The sequence below is a fragment of the Ostrinia nubilalis genome, chromosome Z (genome assembly GCF_963855985.1).
Source record: "Ostrinia nubilalis chromosome Z, ilOstNubi1.1, whole genome shotgun sequence".
Classification (NCBI taxonomy): Eukaryota; Metazoa; Arthropoda; class Insecta; order Lepidoptera; family Crambidae; genus Ostrinia; species Ostrinia nubilalis.
In genome coordinates this window covers 23,853,133-23,877,525 of record NC_087119.1, presented here as the reverse complement: position 1 = coordinate 23,877,525, position 24,393 = coordinate 23,853,133, and the positions used below count along the sequence as shown (strand labels likewise).

At 37.6% G+C, this 24,393-nt stretch overlaps 1 protein-coding gene across 1 annotated transcript in view; it reads right to left on the bottom strand.

The window, feature by feature from the left end:
- LOC135086718 (calpain-C) overlaps positions 1-24,393 on the bottom strand; it is a 321,338-nt gene continuing 296,945 nt past the window's right edge. Inside the window, exons 7-14 of the mRNA XM_063981497.1 lie at positions 22,783-22,848; positions 7,295-7,389; positions 5,140-5,372; positions 4,784-5,003; positions 4,235-4,574; positions 3,787-4,051; positions 769-827; positions 1-48 (exon numbers count right to left, since the gene is read on the bottom strand). Of these exons, the coding sequence (XP_063837567.1) occupies positions 22-48; positions 769-827; positions 3,787-4,051; positions 4,235-4,574; positions 4,784-5,003; positions 5,140-5,372; positions 7,295-7,389; positions 22,783-22,848 (1,305 nt within the window). The 3' untranslated portion in view covers positions 1-21. The remainder of the gene's footprint in view (positions 49-768; positions 828-3,786; positions 4,052-4,234; positions 4,575-4,783; positions 5,004-5,139; positions 5,373-7,294; positions 7,390-22,782; positions 22,849-24,393) is intronic.

Genomic DNA, 24,393 nt, shown 5'->3' with positions numbered 1-24,393 from the left:
TGGCTATGTAGTTGTGTCTGCCTAACACATTAATGCGCATTTCAGCCACTGAAACAGAAAATTTCACACAGTTTTACCAAAAAAACCTACTCAAAAATCATTTCAAGAATAGAGATTAAACTGTCTTATGCCCGTTTTCACCATCAATCCCTATTTTTTAAGTGAAGTGTTTTTTTGTAAAAATGGTAAAATGTAGACGACAATGGGAAATATGCTGGTGTTGAAAATAGAACCTATTGACCTATTTGTCAAATTGTGTTGGTTTTGAAAACAAAACCTGTCAAATAGCTAATGTTAAATAATCTGTAATCTAGAATCTAGATTTTAATCAAACTGATTTGAGCTATAAGCGGATTGGAGTTAGGCAGTAATTTAGAGCAGCAACGTGAACCCTTTTGAACGGCAAAGTTGCATTGATGAGTTTTCCCTATTTTTTGTTTTTTTTTTCATACCATAGGATTGTACCGATTAATTACATGCCCTGTGTGTATACAAAGTTACAAGTTCTTCAAAAAAGTTTAAAGTTGTAAAAAGGTGACCATTTCATAATTTTAATCGTCAAAACCTTAGTTAAAGCTGCCGTGCCTAAACCCTGTTTAAGCTACGATTTCACACAAATTGATAAATGTTTTATTTTTTTACCGCTTTTGTTGCCAGTAAAAAATACAGATAGGGATAGGTTACTCATATCAAATAAATAATAATAAAGTTATTATTATTATTATAAATAGGTAAGTAGATTATGATAAAAATCACAAAATCACATACCTCTGATAAATTCAAATTGATGGTGTCGGACCGCGGTGTGTCGTTCGTGTAGAATACATCTGAAACGAAATAAATGCAACATTGAAAGAAGCCATCTAAAAATACCTACATATTAGTAACGACGGGTATTGGATATCGGCGACTTGCAGAGGCCAATGCAAGCAGTAAAACCTTTGAAGGGCTGCTGTTGGCAGAGTTGTTACTCGAGTGTTTACTCGAGTTAGCTTTGATGTTGATTAAACTACAATTCTACTAGGCTAAAACAATCTAGATCGGTTCATTGTAATTTTTATAATACACATAGGATATAACGTAACGTTTCGAGTTTCGTGCATGAGTTTCAGTAGTTTCATGCAGTTTCAGGTTAAGAAGATGGCCGATTTTTCCAATAAGTTGAATAATATCTGCTTACAGTGCGATACAATATTTTTCAGAAAATCGATTTAATATATCGATTGTCAATCTCTCATGTAAAACACGATTTACCAGCAGATTGATATTATTCTAAACTATTATGTTGCATTTTTTACTATAAAATTATCACTTCACGGGATTTATTGCAACAATATCTATTTTAACGGTAAATAATATTTACCCTCCCGACGTTTCGGCTCGGTTGCACGAGTCATGGTCGCGGGCAACCGAGCCGAAACGTCGGGATGGTAAATATTATTTACCGTTAAAATAGATATTGTTGCAATAAATCCCGTGAAGTGATAATTTGATATTATTCGTTAAGTTTTAGGATCAAAATTGGTTAGTCGCTCTATATCAGGCAGGAATCGTCGAGAATAAAAAGAAGCCCTACTCATACCAGTTTCCGCAACGATACGTGGAACGTCGACACCTTCGATATTGGAAGTAGAGTCGTTGGCGATTTGCTATACGATTGGCAAAGCTAAAGTAGCAAAAAAGTTCGCAACATGTGAGGGTTTTCGCGAATGAAAAATCCGCCAGATGGCAATACGTAGACGCGAGGTCCAAATGCTGCATGATTGGTTATTTGGGACATTGACAGATATGTCAAAATCCACCAACTTTCAGTTTTCTTGTCAACTTTTTGGTTATTTTGGGTGTCGCGAATTATTTGACGCTGACTGTGCCTCGCCTGACTGTACCTCGCTTTGAGCTGAAATGATAGTTATTTGATATTGTCTGTCATTCTATACTATACCAATGTTAAATTGATCAAAGTACTATCGATATTATTGTAAGTATAGACCTAATTTATTCTAGAATCAAAACTCATTGGCCCAGATATAAAGGAATTACTCAAGTGTCCTCAACTCATCAAACCAATCAAACCTATCAGTCATTTTGCACGTTCCCTAAGCATGTCCCATATTGCTAAACGTTTCTATGTAGGTATTACATAACTTTATAAACTATGTATAGAGCTAGATTTCAAAGCTTTGCTGTGATATTCAAATCAAATAGGTACCTACATAGCGCTCTATTTCTAAAATTCCTGAGCTGGAATCGGAAAGTTATTCAGAAACTCGCATAGGGAGGTCGTACCTACGACGTAAATGCATGACCGATCGCTTTGCGAGTATTCCGTGCGAGTGCGAGTGCGATACTTACGTACGAATAAATAAGTCTGCAAACTTTTCTACGCTCAGATCGGAGTTCGGACATACACGGGTACTTAAAATAAGATTAAATTGACGATGCCTAACCTAAACAGGCGTCCGATTCATAACTATAATATTAACTCAATTTGTCATAAGGTAAAATGTATGTGTATATTATACTTCAGTGTAAGTTTCTCATTGGAATGAGCGAAAACTCGGAAAAAAAAATTCTAATTAAGTACACTCAAATTATTTAAATTTCGTTCGTTCTTTTGAAAACACGATAAGTACGTACCTAACAGTATGTAAAATTAATTTACCTACTGCGGTCATGGTCGGTAGCGCGCACTACTAAGATAGTACGAGTGGTACGAGTAGGTTACGGGTCCCGAGGTGCAGGTGTTTCTGTGATTCTAATCGCCATAACGAACTCAGCTCAGCTTTTTGAATATGAGTCACTCATCTAAGGGTTACAATCGAATAAAAAGTCTGTCATGATTTTTTTAATTTCAAAAACTCAGACGGCCAGACGCCCAGTCCCTAAATCAAATTAATTAGCGCCCCCCTCTGTAATACCAAATGAAACTACGCGTCGAATTTCAGCGGCTTTGTTGGCGTCCATCAAACATAGATAGATATACAGACCAACACAAATCGGGAAGGAAGGGGGAACCCCCTGGAACACCCTGGAACACCCCACGTGAATCGACGCTCTGCAATTCCAGACAGTTGGTGTGCGTTTCAATTATTAAAATGGCAACTTATCCCTTCAAGTTGCCATTCTAAAATACGTAAATCGTAGTTACGTATCACTGGAATGAGATATCTAATTGAGGTTGATAATCTTGGCATAATAATATTTAAGTAAGAGTGGGGGGTGCTGGTCAAATCATTCATTTGCCTTTGGTCAATTATTGCAGAGGGTCGTACTCCTGCAGTGGACACTATGATCTAACTAAGTAATGATGATGATGATGCCATAGATAATATCCTAATATGTACCGACGCCTAACGTTAAGTTTTATTTTGTGTCTACTAAAACAAATCGTATAGGACTTTCAATTTGCATCAAGACCGCCTCATTTAGATCAAACCGACACCCCTAGAGAATGGAGCTGGCGTTGTTAGTGTACAAATTGATAGGGTCAATAATCAGATCTGGGTGTTTCTTGTCTTGCCCGCATTCAACCGCTCTCAAAAATTCTAGCGGGCTGGCTAAGACTGCTTTTACAATGGCTACCCCAGAATGGTCTGGCGCTATGAAAATGAGAGATACACCACATTATTTTTTGCATTAAATGGGTATAAAATATTGTGCGTGTTAAAGTCCCTCTGCAGCACAAAAGATAAACGGCTCTACATAGCACCCCAACTGTAACTTGGTATGTAATTCCTGGGATAGTACGTGTATTCAGCTATGTATTAAATAATGATGATAACTTACTGAATGCCCGGTGCAAGTGCATGACCGCTGACACGAAGTCTCCGAATCTGAGCATGCCATCCTTCCTCATATACCGAAGAACGAGGAGTGCCATAGCACGCTCAGGCACGACGAACCCGACTTCTCTGAGCGCGTCGCGCAGCCTCTCAGCACGCAGCACGCCCATCTTTTCCCGCGCATGCGTCTTAAATACTAACTGCCAGTGCTTTAAACTGCACATCAGGTCCTTGAAGTCGGATAGGGAGATGCGGCCTGTGCCGTTTTTCTGGTAGGGGGTGTTAAGGAAAATATATTTTGGAATAGTCACGATTGCGACTATACCTATAACTTTCTCAAAATGTAAAGCTATAAATATAATAAATAGAAAAAGCTACAAAGTCTTCATTAAAACAAAAATAATCATCATCATTTCAGTCAAAAAAACAGTCCATTATGTTGAAAAGGATACATCCATCGACAGCACAATTTGCCTGCACGTGTCGATTGAAGCGCAGCTCTTGATGTAGTCATTTGGTAGACACGCGTCGAGCAGTTCCTGTAACTCAAAAGCGTCTATCGTTCTGTGCTCATCTGCTAGCTGCAAGAATACTGCCTCGTATTGTGCAAAACTACTCGTCTCTACGCCAGGAGGTGCCTTGATCAGTGCTGCCTTGAGCATCTGCGGTGCGTAATCCAGGACCTTCATCTTCAAAGTCTTGTTGGAGAACACCCTGAGAGAGAAATTGGCCTCTTCCCGCGGCTCGAAAGTCGTCGGCATCACCAGGTATGCTCCTGCTTCCAGTTGGCATCTGAAAAGGGCGCAAAGGTGTAATGTTTAGGAAATTGGAAAGCCACTTTAACGCTGAATCAGTCAAGTCCTTATTGAACACGGACGCTTCAAGTGGCTTTCCTGTTACGCATTACCCAAGTTAAGTACATTCGAACGAATTCGCTTCAGCAGTCGCTTTTGCCTTTGCCTTCGCTCAGTTTTTAAGTAATGATTCTTAATATTCCATACCTGTGACTGACTTGACGACTGTTAGTGTACTGGGAGTTGATAGCGCTTTTGATCTTCTTGAAAAATAGGGGCGAAGCGGTCTCCGTCAGGAATTTGGGCATCTTGTAGATGCTGAAACCGATAACCTTTGGCTCCATGATGCTGTGCTGGTTCAGGGAGATGACGACGGTGTCTGGCTCGTTCAGGATCAGTTGGATTTGCGGGTTCATATGAAAGAAGTCTGTAAAAAGGTTTATCTTTGAAAAATTATCACAATATCAGAAATCTCTCTGTGAGGAGGTAACCGTCAAACTTTTAGAAAATGGATATCCTTATTACCGAAGTTCGTGTATTAAAAATCCTGAACATGTACTCACGGACATAATTCCTGCAGCCCCCAGCCGACACTCCTCGCCTCCAGCCCCCTTGGTGCATCTTCATCTGCCACTTATGCTTCTCTGCTAAAGACGGCTCTGCTCTGCTGGTCTCCGCATCAAGATGCACCATCTCAAGTCTGTTGAATGCTCGCTGGAAGTCCGAGTAAAGCATCCAGAATCCTTTGGGGGTGGAGGTCAGGCGCTCTCTCTCGTAGAGTGGGATTGACTTCCATCTGAAAAGATGGCTTTAGATTAACTTAATAATTTTCAATGACATCAAGCCTGTAATTGAATGAGTTTTCCGAATTCAAGATATTTTTTTGCATTTCTTTCATTTTATATTGTATTGTAAATCTACAATACAGTCTAAATTAAAATAATTACACGCTAGATGAGTCGTTCACTCACTTGTAGTCTTTCTTACGGTTATAAGTTTTTCCAAAAATATAACCATAAGTAGGTATACCAGTCTGCTGGCACTTCAGCTTGCTAATCCAGTGAGATAGTTATTTATTTTATCCTTCAAAAACTCTGAGCAATCAGTGTAGCGTTCCATGGCAAAAAATGGCGCTCATAATACTTTCTTATAAGTTTCTTATCAGAAAAGACAAGACAGGCAGATTTAATCCAGTATTAGGTACCTAAGTATTGTCTCAATAAATTATTGTAGGTATGTGTGTGTAATGTGTATGTTTCAGTAACAAATTGTAAAAAAAAAAAACAAATTAGGTACTTAACGCGTTTTTTTTATTTACCTCAAACTCTAGGGCAGATGCAATTTCTATCAAGTTATGATATTAATCCGGTATCATAGACCCCTGTATTCCACGCAGTTGCGTTCATTATATTCTATTTATATAGAAATTTTGTAAGTACATACCTAGTACATCAATCTATTTAAATCATAGAATAGCATGAAACTTAATCCCAAACAACCTTTTTATCTACACAAACTTGTTTGCCCCTTTAAACAGACCCCGAGGAGGGGCTAAATAAAGAAATTATTCCCCTAAGGATACCTTTTCTAAAAAGTCTCTTAAGGTCCTTTAAGTAAATCAAGCCACGTGGAAGTTATTAATTTAAGATCATAATTTAAGTATTTTCTCCGAAATGATATTCTAAAGTCGACACGAAGTTCCACGAAGACTTTGTTTTTCATGTCTCAACAAGTTAGAAAACATCTAACTACTTATTCAGAGCAGCTGAAATAATATTTGTATTGTAAATTAATTTTTGCCACGCTTAATTGAAAACCGATACAACTCGTGGACAGCCTTTGTGACAATGCAATTCCAATGACTACTCCGAAAACATAATGGAATCTGGAATTCTGGAATTAAATGACGTCACAAAGGAGTTTTCGTCAACATGCAATTTATTACCGTCAATTATTATTGGATGCGACGCGGAATGCAATACGAAATCTCGAATTATCGGAAAATTTGGGAAATCAAATTATCCGGTACGAAGAATTATCTTTGTTTGCGTAAGCGTGTAAATCCGAATTTAGTCGAAGCAAATAATATTATGATGAACAAATCTAAGGCCTACCTAGGTAGGTACCTACAACCCAGTCGAGTTATAATGGGCACCTTTCTGGAATGCGACTCTTTCGCACTCACCCGCACATCTCCCCGTGTTCATCCCGTTCGTACCAGTACCTCTAGCATGAACAACTTTCGTCTTCGAATCGTTTGTGTATTCGACAAAATTCGATACTCAAACTTCGAATTATACGACAATCTGACAATTTTGACTCTCAAAATAAGTTTTTTGCAACCATTTCTCATACTAAGTTCACAAGGGCGCTGTTGTAGTTTTCGTACTAAATCTTTTGATGGCGATTCAAATACGCAAACGATTCGAACTCGAAAGTTTTTCGTGCTAGCCTTACAGAGCGTCTATGTGATGTCACGGCCGCTAGGTTAACTCGACTGGGTTGTAAGTCCAGTGTAACAATGCTGTATTAGATTTGTGTTTAACATAACATCTGTTTCGACGTTCTGCGGTTTGCGGTCTGCGGTCAGGTAAAAGCAGCCCGCACCTGGCAGTTTGCGTTCTTTGCCAGATCGCATATTTTTTAATATTAGATACCGTTATTGTTGTTCACACATGCGGGCTGCGTTCAATTTGACCTGTTATAAAACATACTAACATTGCGAGATCGACGACGTGTGTGAGGGGTGTGTCCCCAGGCGCCAGGGGTCTTCTGAGCCTCACGAGGTGAACTGGACCTTCTGAAGAATCGACCTGTGGGTAATATTAAATTGTAATTAACACAAAAATGCAGTCCGAAACTGAACATTATTATTTGAATAAATTGGACACGGCAAAAAAGGGGGTTGCATTTGGCAGCTTCACCCACACTACACTTTAATGTGTGAGTTGTTAAAAAGATCGGGTAACGATACCTATAAATAAATAATAATATAAAGCTTAACACTATGGCGTTTTACATAGGTGCGAATTTGCAACATAATCTGACTGATGTGCAACTTTTATGAATTTGCCTATAAAGTAATAAATGGTACAACTAAAGGTAACATTCTGTAACCCGTCTAAATGTAGGCAGAGAACAAAATTAAATAATACCCCCGGCTGCTATTAATATTACGAGTACAAGGCTGAAAACACAGATGCTTGTTTTTTTGTATGTTGCGTCTTTGTATTACATCCAGGTGAACATCGCATATCCCTATTCTATACAAATTACAAAGGACTCCCCAATTCATTTTACCCTAGCAACCTTGCGCCCTTGGCCATCACAATCGAGCGCTAGGGGACGACAAAGAGATTATAGAGTTTTACAAAGAGTAGAGCACGTCGGGAATCACTATACTAATGCAAATCGCAAAGGACAAAGCCGTTTTTGTGTGCCCTCGACTTAAAAAAACCTTAGTAATTGTATGCATCTCCCTCGCTCTCATTCCTACGAAAACCGCTGTGTTACATAAGGATTAAATTAATACCTGGATTTTCCGAGAATAAAATAATCCTCCCTCTTAAATAAATCCTTACATTTTATTAGTTTCCCAAATAAACTAATTTTATTCCATGTCGCGGAAAATAAAATGCGAAAACCAACGTAAATTTCTCCGCAAGATCGCGTTAGTAGTAGCGAGTGAATGTAGCAGTACAAAATTCCATCTTGCTTGCTCGCATACTATTCTAAGAATTTAGATCAATTTTGAACGCAACTAATTATACTTACATTAATTAATAACATAAAAATTGCGTTAAAATACGACTAATAGTGTATAATTTCATCTATTAGGCTAGTTACTATAGTTGGTTAAACACAATAATTGAGACAATCACTAACAACTGATTCTGTGATACTTCACGCATTTAGTTATTAAACTACTGCACGCACAACAATAAAATCGTTGTTTAATAGCGCTAAGTAGATTAGTTGCACATTAATTAACTCATAAATCTTAAGATAATCTAGATAGATCATTGTGTAAATAAAGTAGCGGGTAGTAGGGGTGTAAAGCTAGATTTTTCCCGCAGTTTTTCCCGCGTGTGTTTTGGTCTATCACAGAAATACTTTGTCGGACGCATACGAGATTAAAAAACCGACATAAAACTGTCATTTAAGTTTATCTGGGTTTCAAATCTAAGTATAACTTTATCTAAATGGGTTCAGTAGAATTTGAAGAGGTATCCTGCGCCGCGCATACCAACAAAATATTTTTTCAATCATTTATTTAATATATTATTTATTATTCATATCTCATTTGTTGAATTTAATTATTCAAGCTATACTTAAAGAACATGCATATTTGGTCTGCTTTTAAAAGATTCAAGTAGGGCAGGGGTTAGAAAAAATCTAACTAGCCAGTACCTCAAATAAATAAAAAAAAAAAAAAAAGTCTTTATTTTAGTCTACCTTTGTTTTATATTACAATTTGTAGGGGCCAGCCTAGTAGACGCGTAGAGAAGCTCCTGTGTCAGGAGGCCCCTCTCTTCCTTAATTTACATTTATTATTTTAATTGATAGACCGTTGAATACTTATTAACAACAAAACTGACCCTACGAGTACACTTACCTCTCTGATATCTCTAGCTGGCTGTTAGGAAAACCAAATTCACTATTCAAAGTTCACTTGCACTTGCACGACCCGAACACTCAACAGTTAAATTAAAGTTTCTCTATTTTAAACACAATAAAAAGTACAAAATGCCTCGCCATATGGAGAGTCATTTTCTTTAAGAGTCTTCCGTTTCACTGTCTCGTTCCCTTTATTTTCCGGTTTCCTTCTTTTTGATATTTTGCTTTTTTTATTAGTTTAATAATTATTTAATTTCTTTTTTATTACAACAAAGATGATTGCAGCAGGAATTCGAGGCTTGAACAAATTGGCTTGATTGGCTTGATTTTCCAGGGGTTGGGGCACAACTATTTTTCTGATTGTGGTGTGCTTGATTCAACAGGATAATTCGACAAAACCACATTGTCAAGTGATACCTGGGACTCAGATAACGGTAAAACTGTATCTTTTGATATATTAATTTATTCTTTGTAATAAAATATTTGCTCATATCAATGGAATCCACAAGGTTGCATCAATAACATTGATCGTCATCATAAATAAAGGCCAAGGACTAGATTAACACGTACCTAACATCCAAGATAGTGTAGTCCTTCGATGCATGAATTTTTAGGTGCTGGCGAATTACTCAAACATTTTCTTCGATAACACAACTAACATGAATACAAGGTTTATTTTATTTTATTTATTTATTTTACTTACATTATATTATTAAGGTAATTACAAGATTTATTTCTAAAATAATACAGAATTAATTAAAATTTTAAGTTAAAGTTTCAATAAATCTCAAATGACAAATTAAAACAGTATGCATTTTCTTTCCACATTTCTTACTGGTTCTATATAACGTGAATTATACTGAACCTCTTCATCATCGGTTTCTACCGAAATGTCGTCTACTGGTGGTGGTAGAAAAAATGGATTATTATCAAGTATGTAAGGTCTAGAATAATGTGTGTAATCATCCATACCAGTGTTTAATACAGAACTGTATAGGCGAACATTTGCAGACAAGATTTGTGGTTCTTCGGGCTCCGTTTTTCTCAATTTGTTCACTTCACTCAAAATAAATTCAACGTCCACATTCTTCTTTTTAAGGATTGGTGTTAAATTGGTCAAGACTTTTTGTGTAGAATCAACGTCTTGATCAGTTACTCTAGTTTCTTCATTATCTTCTAGTCGATCAGGTGACTCCATGGTGTTTTTCTCACATTTTGTGTAGTCCACTGCGTCTGGATTATAGGGGAATAGGCCACATTTCCTAAATCCATTAATTATATTGGTTGGTAACTCTGGGGCATCAATGATATCCTTGAAAAGTGAACAAATCACCGGTATATTAAAATTTTCGGGTTTTGTCAAGAATTTTTTCTCGACATTTCTCCAGTTGGCTTTTAAAGGCCCTAAAACAGTGATGATTGCAGGCTGTAAGATTTGTGTAGAGTTTGGAGGTAGGGAATATAATATTATTCCCAATTTCTCACACACAGAACTTAGCGTTAGGGACATAGGAGTTTTATATCCATCAGTAAGAAGCAAAATAGGTCTTTTGGTGTAATTTTTCTCCAACCATGAATTAAAATTATTAACGATGTATTCATAGAATATATCATTATTAATCCAGCCAGTTTCGCTCTTCCCGAAAGTCCACTCTTTAAGCGTATTATCAGTGACTGCTTTTGGTAAACGCAGATACGGAAAGATCACCAGAGGTGGACACACTTGCCCACTAGCATTTAAAGTCAGTAAGACAGTCAAAATATCGTTTTCATCTCCAGCCTCAATCTGATGTACATTGCCAAAACCTTTTGGTCCAAGAAGTTCTCCTGTTTCGGGGCATAACAAGAATCCACTTTCAGCGCAGTTAAATATTCTTTCTGACTCCTGTAGAATCTCGGATTGTCTTGATTCGGATAAAAAAGTTTCAAGCTCTTGAAACCATTGCCGTATTGACTTTTCAGTCGCACGTTCACGAGCTTTGTTTTTGCCTTCGGCAGATCGACGTGAAATTTCAGGGTTTCTTTTAAGGAAACCTAAATGCCACGTCTGACCGGGGCGACCACCTTTAAACGGGTTAGGTTGTTTGAGATCTTGAAGAATTTTCTGGACCGTGTCTAATATTTCCTGCTTCTTCACTGGAAAATTACACTTGGCAATATTATTTAACCATTCAACAACTTGTTGTTCCCCAGTATTCCCCAATATTGGTGCTGGGCCTCTGTTTCTTATTTTATCAGTTCTTCTACCACTTATTCTGTCTTGTATAGTCGTTCTAGGAATCCCATATTTTCGGCACGTTTCTCTTATACCTTGTCCGTCCTCTCTTATATCTTTTAAAGCTGCTACTAAAGATTCTGGAGGGTAATTCACAGTTTTCTTCTGTTTTGGTTTGTTGGGCATCTGTAATAATTTAGTTCATTAAGTTTTTTGTCTATCGTTGCACATTTAAAAAATTTACTTGTTTATGTACCTACATACTGGCCGTCCACAAACACGGGTTTAAAAGAAGAGTTTGGTGGTCGCAAACTAACAGAAATAAGTATTTGGCGGCATAGCAAATGTAGCGAAAAAATCACACCACTCAGAAACTTCAACAAATATAATAAGAAAGACCATAGAAAATTTTACTCAGGCAGTGAGTTTTTCGACCAACTGGCCGTAAAAAATCACAATGTTAGTGTTAGATCTCGTTCCCATGGCTATCCAGTAATGCAGGATTCCGTAAAACTGGACTATCGTGTGAACACACAGTCATATTAATGTGTGTTTGAAATTCGAATCACAAATTCAAAGACACTGCAAACAGGATGTTCATTTTATGAACTTCCATATTAAAACACGTAACTACTGAACGGGATGGTGCAAAAAACAGTTCCTACAAAAAATGGGAAGTCTCCGTGGGAACTGGGAACAAGCCCTTAGAAATATTAAATCCTAAAACATGTCAGCGAATTTTAGTAACCTACTTACTAGACAGTACGGCTAGCACGAAAAACTTTCGAATTCGAATCGTTTGCCTATTCGAATCGCCATCAAAAGATTTAGTACGAAAACTATAACAGCGCCCTTGTAAACGTGTCGTAAAGTGAAGTGTCTTAGTATGAGAAATGTTGCACGAAACTTATTTTGAGAATCAAAATTGTCAAATAATCATTTAATTCGAAGGTTGAGTATCGAATATTGTCGAATACGCAAACGATTCGAAGACGAAAGTAATTGTTCATGCTAGAGGTACAGGTGATTGTATTAACAAACACTTATTTTACTAGAGATGTAATAACAGGCCATACATTTTATTTACATTAAGATTGTCGGTTTTCCGGTAAAGTTCGTAAACCGTTCATAATATGCGACCACATACATAGATTTAAGAGATTAGTGGTAGATAAATTCCAGAAATAAATTATAAAATGTGTTTCGGATCGGATTCTCGATACTTTTCTGTTTGTGTATTTTGTCGATGAAATATAACAAATATACGGGGAAAAGTATCACAAAAAGTTTGATACGCAACTCACTGTACATACGTCAGCAACCCTACCCACTGACCTACAAAACAGAGGTCGCATATAATGTATCAACAAGTATGTATCAACACGAACGTTTAACTTATTTTCATTTAGATCAGTAACCGGTTACATTACAATACATTTCGAGACTACCAAAACACTGGCATCATCAGCAGTTGACAACCAAAACTATCTATTTATCGTTACTATAGTTTAATACTTATTAAAGAGATAATAGAAACATCATAAACTAATAGAAACATTTTTCGACTTGACAAATGTTAAAAAAGTGATTGAAATAAGTAAGTAAACAATAAATAAGAAAAATTGACAGCTTTGCGATCACCTGGCCCTAAATTAAAAAAGAGAATTTACTATTTTAATATGCGACCACCTAATTACTTTAAAACTCGTGCAAATTGTAGCAATGAAGACCAGTTTCTTGACATGCCCTTACGAGCATGTCAGGATAAATGCTGAGCCCCTATAGACACAGTGGCCCAATATTTTCTATATTCGATTTGTGTTGTTATTGTTTATAATTTGTGCTTAACGTGTTCAATAAAGTCTATTTCAGTCTATGTCTAAACTGACAAAATAAATAAAGCAAGGAATACTCACTTTGAATACAGATCAAGCTCACAGTTTTTTGAAAATATACCTAGGGCACGTGCGTACGCCAGGGGCGCCGGGGGGGAATGGGAGATATTTGATTTGTTCACTACTCTGAGGGCTAAAGTTCTTCTTATTAATTTCATCCCGGTCCAAGGATAGCTTCACTTCTCTCAAGGACAGACTTAGGCAGCATAGAATTGCCATTTATAGTTCCGTGTTTAGGAATCAAAGAATGACGAAAACGTGTATAACTAGAAAACTAACGCCGATTTTATTTAGGTATAAGTACTTATTGATGTGTAATAGGCACAGAGGTTATAATTATGTGACTAAAGTTTAAACATACAAATTAATTTCCATACCTAGATATTTCCAGGCACGCCATACATCTATCTTTCATAATTTGATTTGATAATTTCTGCGAGCTTTTGTAGAAGGTAGAGTCGTTTTTGTATTGAAGAACTTGTCTTCTAGAGCGATATTTTGTCATGATACAATTTTACTATGCGGGCCCATTCTCAGCACAGATAATTAATTTGAAAACGTGGAAACTATCCCAGTTTTTAAATGCTAAAAAAATTTTTATTTGGTAGTTCAGATTGGCGTAAATTAATCATGTGGGATCCTAGACTATAACTGTCTGCCTTATTGTGGAGGTAACTTTGGCTGCCCTTGTGAGGTGCTCTTGGTCTCGAATGTCTGGGGCAGTGTTGGCACTAATCAATTAATTTTTTAATCAATTAATTAATTTGATTAATTTTAATCATGATTAAATTAATCCTGATTAAAATAATCATGATTAAAAAAGTAATCATAATCATGATTAATTTGTTAATCATTAATCAATAATCATTAATTTGATTAACTTGATTAACTTCTTAAATATTCTATCGAAAACAATGTTAAAACATTGAATTCTAATATTAGATGTTTGGTTTTAGGCTACAATTCTATGACAGGTCATACCTAGATAAATATAAGGTAACCTAGACTGCCCCCCGCCCCCTTCCCTCGCTGAAACTTCCGGTGCAGTCTTCCGACCTCCCGTAGGAGGATATCAGTCCACTTCCCCTACCGTTCCAGCACTTACTTGCAACCCCACACTCCCACCACCTGCCCCCCACCCCTAGCCTCCCCTGAAACTTCTGGTACGAAGTCTCCTGCACCTCCCCAACACGCAAAACCTCCTAGCTTAGCAACCCCACCCTTCTATTGAATTGCCCACGCGTGGGCCTCCCCCCGAAACTTCTGGTACGAAGTCTCCTGCACCTCCCCAACACGCAAAACCTCCTAGTTTAACAACCCCACCCTTCTATTGAATTGACCACGCGTGGGCTTCTCCCCGAAACTTCTGGTACGAAGTCTCCTGCACCTCCCCAACACGCAAAACTTCCTAGCTTAGCAACCCCACCCTTCTATTGAATTGCCCACGCGTGGCCCTCCCCCCGAAACTTCTGGTACGAACTCTCCTGCACCTCCCCAACACGCAAAACCTCCTAGCTTAGCAACCCCACCCTTCTATTGAATAGCCCACCCGTGGGCCTCCCCCCGAAACTTCTGTTACGAACTCTCCTGCACCTCCCCAACACGCAAAACCTCCTAGTTTAACAACCCCACCCTTCTATTGAATTGCCCACGCGTGGGCTTCTCCCCGAAACTTCTGGTACGAACTCTCCTGCACCTCCCCAACACGCAAAACCTCCTAGCTTAGCAACCCCACCCTTCTATTGAATTGCCCACGCGTGGGCCTCCCCCCGAAACTTCTGTTACGAACTCTCCTGCACCTCCCCAACACGCAAAACCTCCTAGTTTAACAACCCCACCCTTCTATTGAATTGCCCACGCGTGGGCTTCTCCCCGAAACTTCTGGTACGAACTCTCCTGCACCTCCCCAACACGCAAAACGTCCTAGTTTAGCAACCCCACCTTTCCGTTGAATTGCCCACGCTTGCGCCTACCTTGGGAGGGGGGGAGGATACCGGAAGAATAGAAGGAATTGTGAGAAACAAAACTAGTGCGATAAGTGTTTTGAGTAGTGAAAATTGACGCAGTTTTTTGGGAAAACGACAGTACAACTCCAGATCCCCCCTTTGCTAGATATTTTATAAGTCGCGGGTACCTTTTCATACACTCCCAACCCTTTTCTTATGAAAATAGTAGATAGTTAATCAAATAATCAAATTAACGATTAATGATTATGATTAATTAATCTTAATCAAAATTTTTGATTAATGATTAACTAATCATAATCAAAAAAAATTGATTATGATTTTAATCATTAATTTTTAATCATTAATCAGATTAACTTTTTGCCAACACTGGTCTGGGGTAACTACGCATCTTTTCATCCCACGCAGTTGCCGGCTGGTATCTCTTTTGTTATTGATATTTAAATTGAAACTTTTAAAGACAGGGACTTAAATACGAGTAAGTAGTTTAACAATTTAAAGGGTTGTCAGTCTTGTAAGCTTTGTAAAGTATAATACTTAAGTTGATGGAATTAATAATTAAGTCGATGAAGCTAAAAAAGAAATAACTTAGTGACTATTATGAAGAAAAAAATAAGTACACAAACACGTTCACTCACGCATAAAATTAGTAATGATTAATATGGTTAAGATATAACTATAAATAAAAATCATTTAGCTTTTCATAGTTAGTATAAAGAAACTGACTACTGTAATATTAACTACTGTAATTGCAGTACTAAATTAGTAAGTAGACTTAGAGTACGAGAGAAATAATATTTGTACGTCATTAGCGATATTTGCTGAAATAATATCCGCATTAAATTCTGGACTGTTGCTTGATGCCATGCGTGGCAACAAGCCTCCACCTCCATTAGATACACTTACATGCACATCGATCGATCCTGTCTATGAGTATCTGAATAGTGCAAGAGTAGGGTGGCCATCAACAAAGGAAAGCCTGGACAAAACGCCGACCCCTCCGGACGGGTTAGTAGTAGTTTCGCACGATTTTCCTTCGCACGAATGTGCGAAACGTCCCCTTTCAATAATAATTTTTTTTTAGTAGGCATTTCGCCCGGATGTATTAAAAGTATTCAAATCACGTGCGAATCGACTCTTTTTTGAACTAGTAGTATGCGATTACTAGTTCTCAAAAGGGTCGATTCGCACCCGTTTTTAATACTTTTGATACATCCGGGCGAAACGCCTACAATAAAAAATATTATTGAAAGGGGACGTTTCGCACATTCGTGCGAAGGAAAATCGTGCGAAACTACTACTAACCCCTCCGGACGAGTCACAGAATGAAAGAACGTTGGGTTCGTTTTTAAATAGGATGACGTAAGTGTGTTCGGAATTCAATTTTTAATCTGCGGTTATTGTTTTTAGAATTCCGTCCGAAGTTCTCTATTTTAACGATTACTTATAATTTGCACAGCATAAATCCTTTTTATTTAAACGTTTTTTTTTATTCTACGCGTGGTTTTGTGGCGCTTTTGAGGCCCGATTCGACTAAACATAGACCCCTCTCAGATTTATTAGTCCAAATCTAACCCAAAATTAAAAACTAGACTACCTGGATATTTGACCTATTATTCCGGAATGTTCCAGAGAGTTGGTCGCCCCATACAGGAGAGCCCTTCCATGGACATGGACAGGTTGCTATGCAGGAAAATATTTTTTCAATTATGTACATAGGTTTAGTTAGCGCTTAACTCAGTTAGTGCCTGGGGTATGGCAGCGGCGCGGGAGGGGTGACATAAATAAATAATTAAATAAATCTTTGGACAATTTCACACAGCGCCAGCTAGCCCCAAAGTAAGCAACTTAATGCTTGTGTTATGGGTGCTAGCTTAACGGATATACTACTTATATACTTTTTTTTTAAATACATAAATATTATACATAGTCACACCCAGACCCATCACAGAAATTAAAATTCATCATTTCAATTTCTGCCCGGCCGGGAATCGAACCCGGGACCTCTCGGCATAGTAGTCCGTTCTGAACCACTACACCAAACGGCCGACTAACATTGACATATTATGACGAGACAGAACATACAAACCTGAATTATATCGTTAGAATGTATTTTGTATGGCTATACAAGCAAGTGACGTCACTATTTTGTCAAACTTAATTAAAAATTAATTAAGTTTTTGAGACCAGAATGAATAAATTGTCTTTTAAAAAATGTTGTGATTAATGGTGTCAAATAGTCTATTTTATCTTTATTAATAGCTAGAAGTCATTTCTCTTACACAAACTACCTAACCCAAGTAAGCTTAAAGGGGTAGGGATTATTACTTTGCTTACAAAGTAAATAAATAATAAAAAAATAAAAAAATATCCTTAGACATTTTACACTGCGCTTCTAGTCCCAAACTAAGCAAAGTTTGTACTATGGGTACTAGACAACGGATATAAACATACTTAAATACTTTTTTTTTGTAAATACATACTTATTATACATAGAAGACACCCAGTCCAATACAAACAAACATATTCATGCACACAAATGTTTGTACTGTGCGGGAATCGAACCCGCTACCTCCGGAATAGTAGTCCGTTTCGAACCACTACACCAAACGGCCGACAACTAAATGCTTGCTCAGAAGCAGATTTACCACAGGGTCCAGCGGTCAAAGCTGATCAAACTAGAGTTCCTAGAACTTCGATTCGGCAGTCCGATACCAACGTTGGTTTTGGGTACCAAGTTAAATACGGAATAGGAACTGCTTCAATATGGCCGCCAGTTGGTAAACAAATACGAGAACTAGGGTACGAGTAGTTGTCCACACACCAACACCTGATCATCATTTAAATTATTATGCAAATTAAGAAACTCGGACAACCTTAGATTGTATGTAGTATCTATATCGATTTTTTATTAATTTTTATGATTACAAAGATAATCCATAACAAGTGTCATTCAAAGGCTGCACTATTGGTTTGCACATAGTGGACATGCAATGAAGCATTTGAAAAATAAACTATCTCATATATTTATGAAATATTTCACATAGAAAATTACAAGCATTTATTATTAGTTTGTGAGTACATTCGTCAGTAAAACCCCTAAAAGTGACAATGAAAATACAAAATAATGTAGTTTTTCTATGCATCTAAAAACCGCTTCAATGGTCAAATACTGGCACTTTCACCCTATATGAAGCTCGCCCGCTGGGTGCACGATAGCATCCCCCATGCCGTCTGCAATTTTGTACGCAAAGCAAACATAACGATGTTGATTTAAATTCATTTTTAGATAACGATCTCGTTAACGATACTTTGTATTGAACGGTTTACCCCACTTATGGCAAGTCGTCTGCCGTTTGTATAAGTTGTTTTAGAGAAATAAATAAATTACATAAAAATTTCGTTCGTTCGTTCGTTTCAGCCAAAAGACGTCCACTGCTGGACTCCCCCAAGGATTTCCACAAAGACTGGTCCTGCGCCGCTCGCATCCAGGCATCTCCCGCGACCTTCACAATAATACCTTGACATAAAAATTTAAGTTGACATTACTAATTTTTGTAAAAAGTTCTTCATGAACTAAACTAACACCCGTATTCACAAACGATGCTTGCTTGTGAAGCAGCAAATCGAACGCACAGCGTTGAATAGAGCTCTGTGATTGGTTCATGTGTGACCCTGTGCGTCCACGAGCACTGTGAGACTTCATAGTAATGTTTGTTAATAGGTACGGGTGTAATGGTTTAATTTGTTTAAAAAAACTGATGGTTGCTATATTTTTTTAAAAATCCACAACGAGGAAGCTCTTGGCCAGTATATCACCTGATGGCAGGGTTCGAAAGGGATGTTTCCTGGGTCAAAAAGCAAGAGTTTTAATTAGTCCGTCAGTTAACTTATCAAAAAATACTCTACACGTATTTTTCACTTTTTCAAACTAATGAAAATTGAAAGAGACAATGCGCGCCAAAGTTCATAAGAAGAGGCCCGTGACGTCAATGCGTGCATAAAAGTGCCGCACGTTGTGACGTCGTGCGGAACTTCAACGCACCATAACTATGTAATTATTTGTTAGATTAACAAATAAAAATATATGTGTCCAATATTTTTTGATATTAAACATGACGGACTAAAAAAATTTTTTTAGGAAACTAGCCTAATGTGCTCATGAAAATGAACTGTATTCAAAGTTTTAGAACGTGTATTTTCGCACTTGCGTCTAGAGGTGGGTGTTAATCAACATAGGTAGTTTAAAACCTATCTACCTACTTAGCTCCACAATGATTACTAGTTTCTAGCGTCAAAATATTTATCTATTTTCTAAGCTTTATGCGACTAGCGATGGATAACTTGACAACAATCAGCAACCAAAAACATAAATCAACATTCGCAATCAGAATTTCTTATGAAGCAAATGACAAATGTATCTTATACTGTTGATAATTATCTGATAATTGTCCGATAATTATCGGATAATTATCATGAAGCGTAATTATCTAATACCTATAGATAATTTCGAACCCTGCCGGATGGTAAGTGATGATCAGGCCGAAAGTGGAAGCGAGCTTCACCCGGAATCCTCAACCACAGAGGAACTGGTTAACATTGTTGTTATGGCTACAGACTTAGGTAAGATGGTGGTAGCTAGGCGGACTTGGAACAAGCCCTACCACCAACCAAACCGAACAGAAAATTCTGCCCCCACTGGGAATCCAACCCGGAACCCTCTGCGTCTGAAGCAGGTGGTCTAACCACTAGACCACAGAGGCGGTTAAAAATATAACACGTTATTTGTCAATTAAGTAAAAAGTTATAGCGTCTTTAATTCGTCTTAAAAATTGAAGTCCCTACAAAAAGCTGGAAGTTGAAAGTTCTTTTAAGTAGCCGGTATTTCAGAATCAAACGTCAAACGATACTATTTTGAGAGAAAAACTACTTTCCTGTTTAAAATAAAAATATTTTATCTATAAACTTTACAGTGCATACTAAACATTTGCACATGTATACCTTTAGTTTAACTAAATACCGGTAACAGCTTATAGGACTTCGTCTCCCTCCCACCCCCCCACCCCCCTTCCTTTGATCTCGTCAAATTAAACCGACTCAGTGCGGGGCGGGGGGTGGCCATCGGAGTCTGTTTGATGCCAGAACAGATGGTGAAACGCAACTGCAACGAAACTGCAACTGCTAGTTACTTTTGAGTTGCATCTAAGTTTCTGCTATAGCGTCCATTGAGAGACCACACATGACGCGACCAGTTTGAAACCTTCAACCGTTTCACCGTCTGTTCTGGACCTAAGTGTAGGTAGGTACCTACTTGAACTATTAAAATTTCCATTGATGAAAATGAAATTTAAAAAAAATAGTCCCGTTAGCCCCTCGTACCTACTAAGCTAAAATGCTTGAGTTACGAGTGAGCCCACTATAATAGTTGAGCGCGGCCGGCGGCGCGAACTGAACCCGCAGAGCATAGTGAGGCGGGTCGTTACATTCCCTATAATATGGTCGAGTGAAGCGATGGCTGGTTCACACGTCATGTCTGTGAACAGGCGCTGCCTTCGGGGACTGGTCAAGGAAAGATATACCTAACATAAAATATATGTATCAAAACGCAACAATTAACCTAGAAATTAGCACGGCACTAAAGAAATATATTCAAAACTGCCACGCGGTCTCGTGCTAGATGGGCGTCTTAAAGGCCACCTTCTATCAACGGGAGCGCGTGGTAAGTAACTTGCTTCTGAATGTATGTAACTTCCTACTTTTTTATATTTTTAAACCGGCAGACAGTGGAGACTTCTTCTCAGCACTTGCCAAATGTTTGTTTCGAAGCGCTGGTAGGGCAAAAAAAGAATGAGACATGTATAGGCTCCTTAAGAGCATTTGACGATTTGCAAGAACTAATTTAATTAGTCTAAACAAATAAAGATAATTTTGATTTGATTTGATTGAAAAAGTGTTTTTTTTTTCCACCCACACGTCATAAGTGACAAACCGAAATTCACCCTGGCGAACTGAGAACCTCTCTCGGAGATTCTGGATTTGATTACCAGGTGTAACCAATAATCACTTAAAATTAATAAATATCTTTGGACAATTTCACATAACCCAAAGTAAGCAATTTAATATGCTTTAAGTATGGGTAATGCTAATACATACATATTATACATAGTAACACCCAGACCCGTCACAGAAATTAAAATTCATCATTTCAATTTCTGCCCGGCCGGGAATCGAACCCGGGACCTCGCGGCATAGTAGTCCGTTTTAGAACCACTACACCAAACGGCCGACAAAATCGATTAATCGATTCAATACTCTTTCATTTGCTTCGATTCGTAGCATAAAGACAGAAAGCTACCTTAAGGTATGTACTTCGACTTACTGGCGCTTCACACCTGGCGCCCGCGTGCCCTGACGGTCGAGTGAGGTCTTGATAACAATGGTCTATTCACACATTTAGGTGGAACCTGATATTAAATATCTTCCCAGGTTAAGTGCACAATGGCATATCAAAAGCCTCGAGAAGCCTTTGTCGAGAAAAATACGTCAATGTCAGGATTAGAGATGAAAATTGACCGAATCTGACCGGTCACGATGGTCAAATACCATAAATGACCGGTCAAAACGGTCAAATTCAGTCAATTTGACTCAACATTACTGTACTACCACCGAATAATTTATTTATTTAGGTACCCAATTTAATATGTAATTAAATGAAGGAACGTAATTTTGTAATAAATTAAGAGAGAATAAGACGTCATCAAAGTTGACGTGCGCGGCGATGCGACATTGCCTTTCACCTATATAATGCACGTGAGCGGGGTGCGGAGCAATTCCGTAGGAAAAGAAAGAGAGCACAATAAATAATACTTACAAAACATTTATTGTTTCAATTTAGAAGTTGTAGACTCACTGTAAAATGTTTAACTATAATGAATCATTACAAACCACTTGTATTTCAATTAAGATGTAGACTTTTATAAATCACAAAATCTAAGAAAAAACTTAAAAAGTACTAAACTATTACTGAAATCAAATTGACCGAAACTGACCGTTTTTGACAGTTTATGACTTGTTTTTGACGTTTTTGACCAATTTAACCGTAAATGACGGTCAGTCAAATTCAGCCGCTTTAGTCATTTTTTCAACACTAGTCAGGATTAATAACGAGTGGGCGCCCATTAGCCGCTGAATAGAATGGACAGGGCTATCTATCGGGATAGTGTTTGTTTTTCTTTTAAAAGCCTTATGATCAGTTCACAGCACATGAGATTATAATTCGTTGCAAAATAGCACCTTTCACAACTGCGTAAGATCTGAAATATTTGTTAATTTATTCCAGCAGCATGCCTTTCTCGGATATCTAAAAAATCTTTCATTCCCCCTCCACTGTTTTTTTGACTTGACTCGGCTAATTTCGTGCAGTGTAAATGAGCCTTGTAAAATATAGGGCGCGTGATGAAGTTTTGTAGTACCAAAAGTATTAAAAAATTTCAAACTCGAAAGCAAAGCTCTTACCTTTTCAATGTTGTATATTCTGTAGTTCATTTCCAGCTCTAGCCCTTTTATTTTCTCTTCTATTACCTGAAAATAACGGAAACATATTATAATTTAGTTTCACATTAATTGAAGTTAATTGTTTTCTTAAGTAGAGCTTTAGTAGACTTGCTACTTTTAGTAGGTATTGTGCGCATAATGCATTGTATTCTTATTGTATTCCAACCAATCACAGGCTGCACTAAATTGGCTGTAATACCAGTAATACTGCGTTATACAGCGCAATTAATTTAATTGTGTCGGGTGTCTTGACTCACTTTTCAAAATGAAGAAAATTTGAGGAAGTTGTGAAAACGTGCTTTTTCTTTACCACCTATGCCAAAAGTAGGACGTCTGCACCGTTCCTTTGCGTCAACAATTTCCACGTAATCTGGCTTCTTTGAGCTTGCGATTCCAAACAAATGCATTTTCCATTTGGCTCAGCGATTGCAAACTCACAAAGTGGAGCAAATACGATGTAATCTTATATTTCTTTGCAGCGCTAATGAGCAAGATTATCCTTCCTTTGCTACGTAGGTACGTGTAAAAAGTGTTTCGGACACATTAAAAAGTACATAAATCATGAAAGACAATACCAATAAACGCAATCAATACCATTTTAATAATAAACTACTTTGTTTTCATAGTTAGGCTCACAACTTAAATAGTGTCCCACGTATCACATTGTTGTTTAAGAATTTTAATTATTGTTTACCCACTTCTTACGGGTCCCTCCTTTCCTCCTACGTCGTTACAAAATGTGTGTGTAAAAAATGTATGACGATATAAATTTTAATCATGATATATTTGACAAAACTATCAGGGTAATAGCACAGGTAATAGTGACAGATCTTTTACTCCCGTACGCCGCACATCGGAAAGGTAAAAAATCAATTATTTCGTCTGCCTCATCCCCCTTCTCTTGGGTTTACTCGGTTGTCGGGTGACTGATGTTTATAATTTTAGATTTCCCCCCAAAACCTCATTACCTAGTAACAAGGTCACGGTAATGTTATTTAGGTATGTAATGCCGTGATTGTGATGCAATGTTGTTTTTATACAGGGTGATTTTGTTATCAGTATCCAAATTTTTTGGGACTCGGAGCACAACAGAGTCCGTAACTTATTGGATTTACCAATTTTTCATGTTTAATTCTTTTTATCCGTTGCGCGCGGTTTCCGGACGCGATCTGCACGGTGGTTTGGCTGAAGCTTTACGTGCTGTTACCTAATGGAAAGTGATTATCCGGCCGAAGGTAATAGTAGCACAGAATAATAATAAGTACTAGTTAGTAGTAGCTAGCTTCACCCGGATTGAGCGTCGCGTCATTTTCTCGCTAGGGTTGTGGTGACCATAGAGATCTATCATTTAGTTTTTGTGATCTGTGGTTGTGACTTTAGTTGTCACGACGGCAATGTAATGACATAATTAACTTTTAAAAAAAATAAAACCGACTTCAATGCGTGAACACAAAAAAAACTAAAAATTAAAAATATTGCGTATAAAAAAGTTCATCCCCAATTTTCCACCCTTGGGGGTGAAATATTTTCTTCAAATTCGCATGAAACCACCCTTTTGATAATACCTATTCA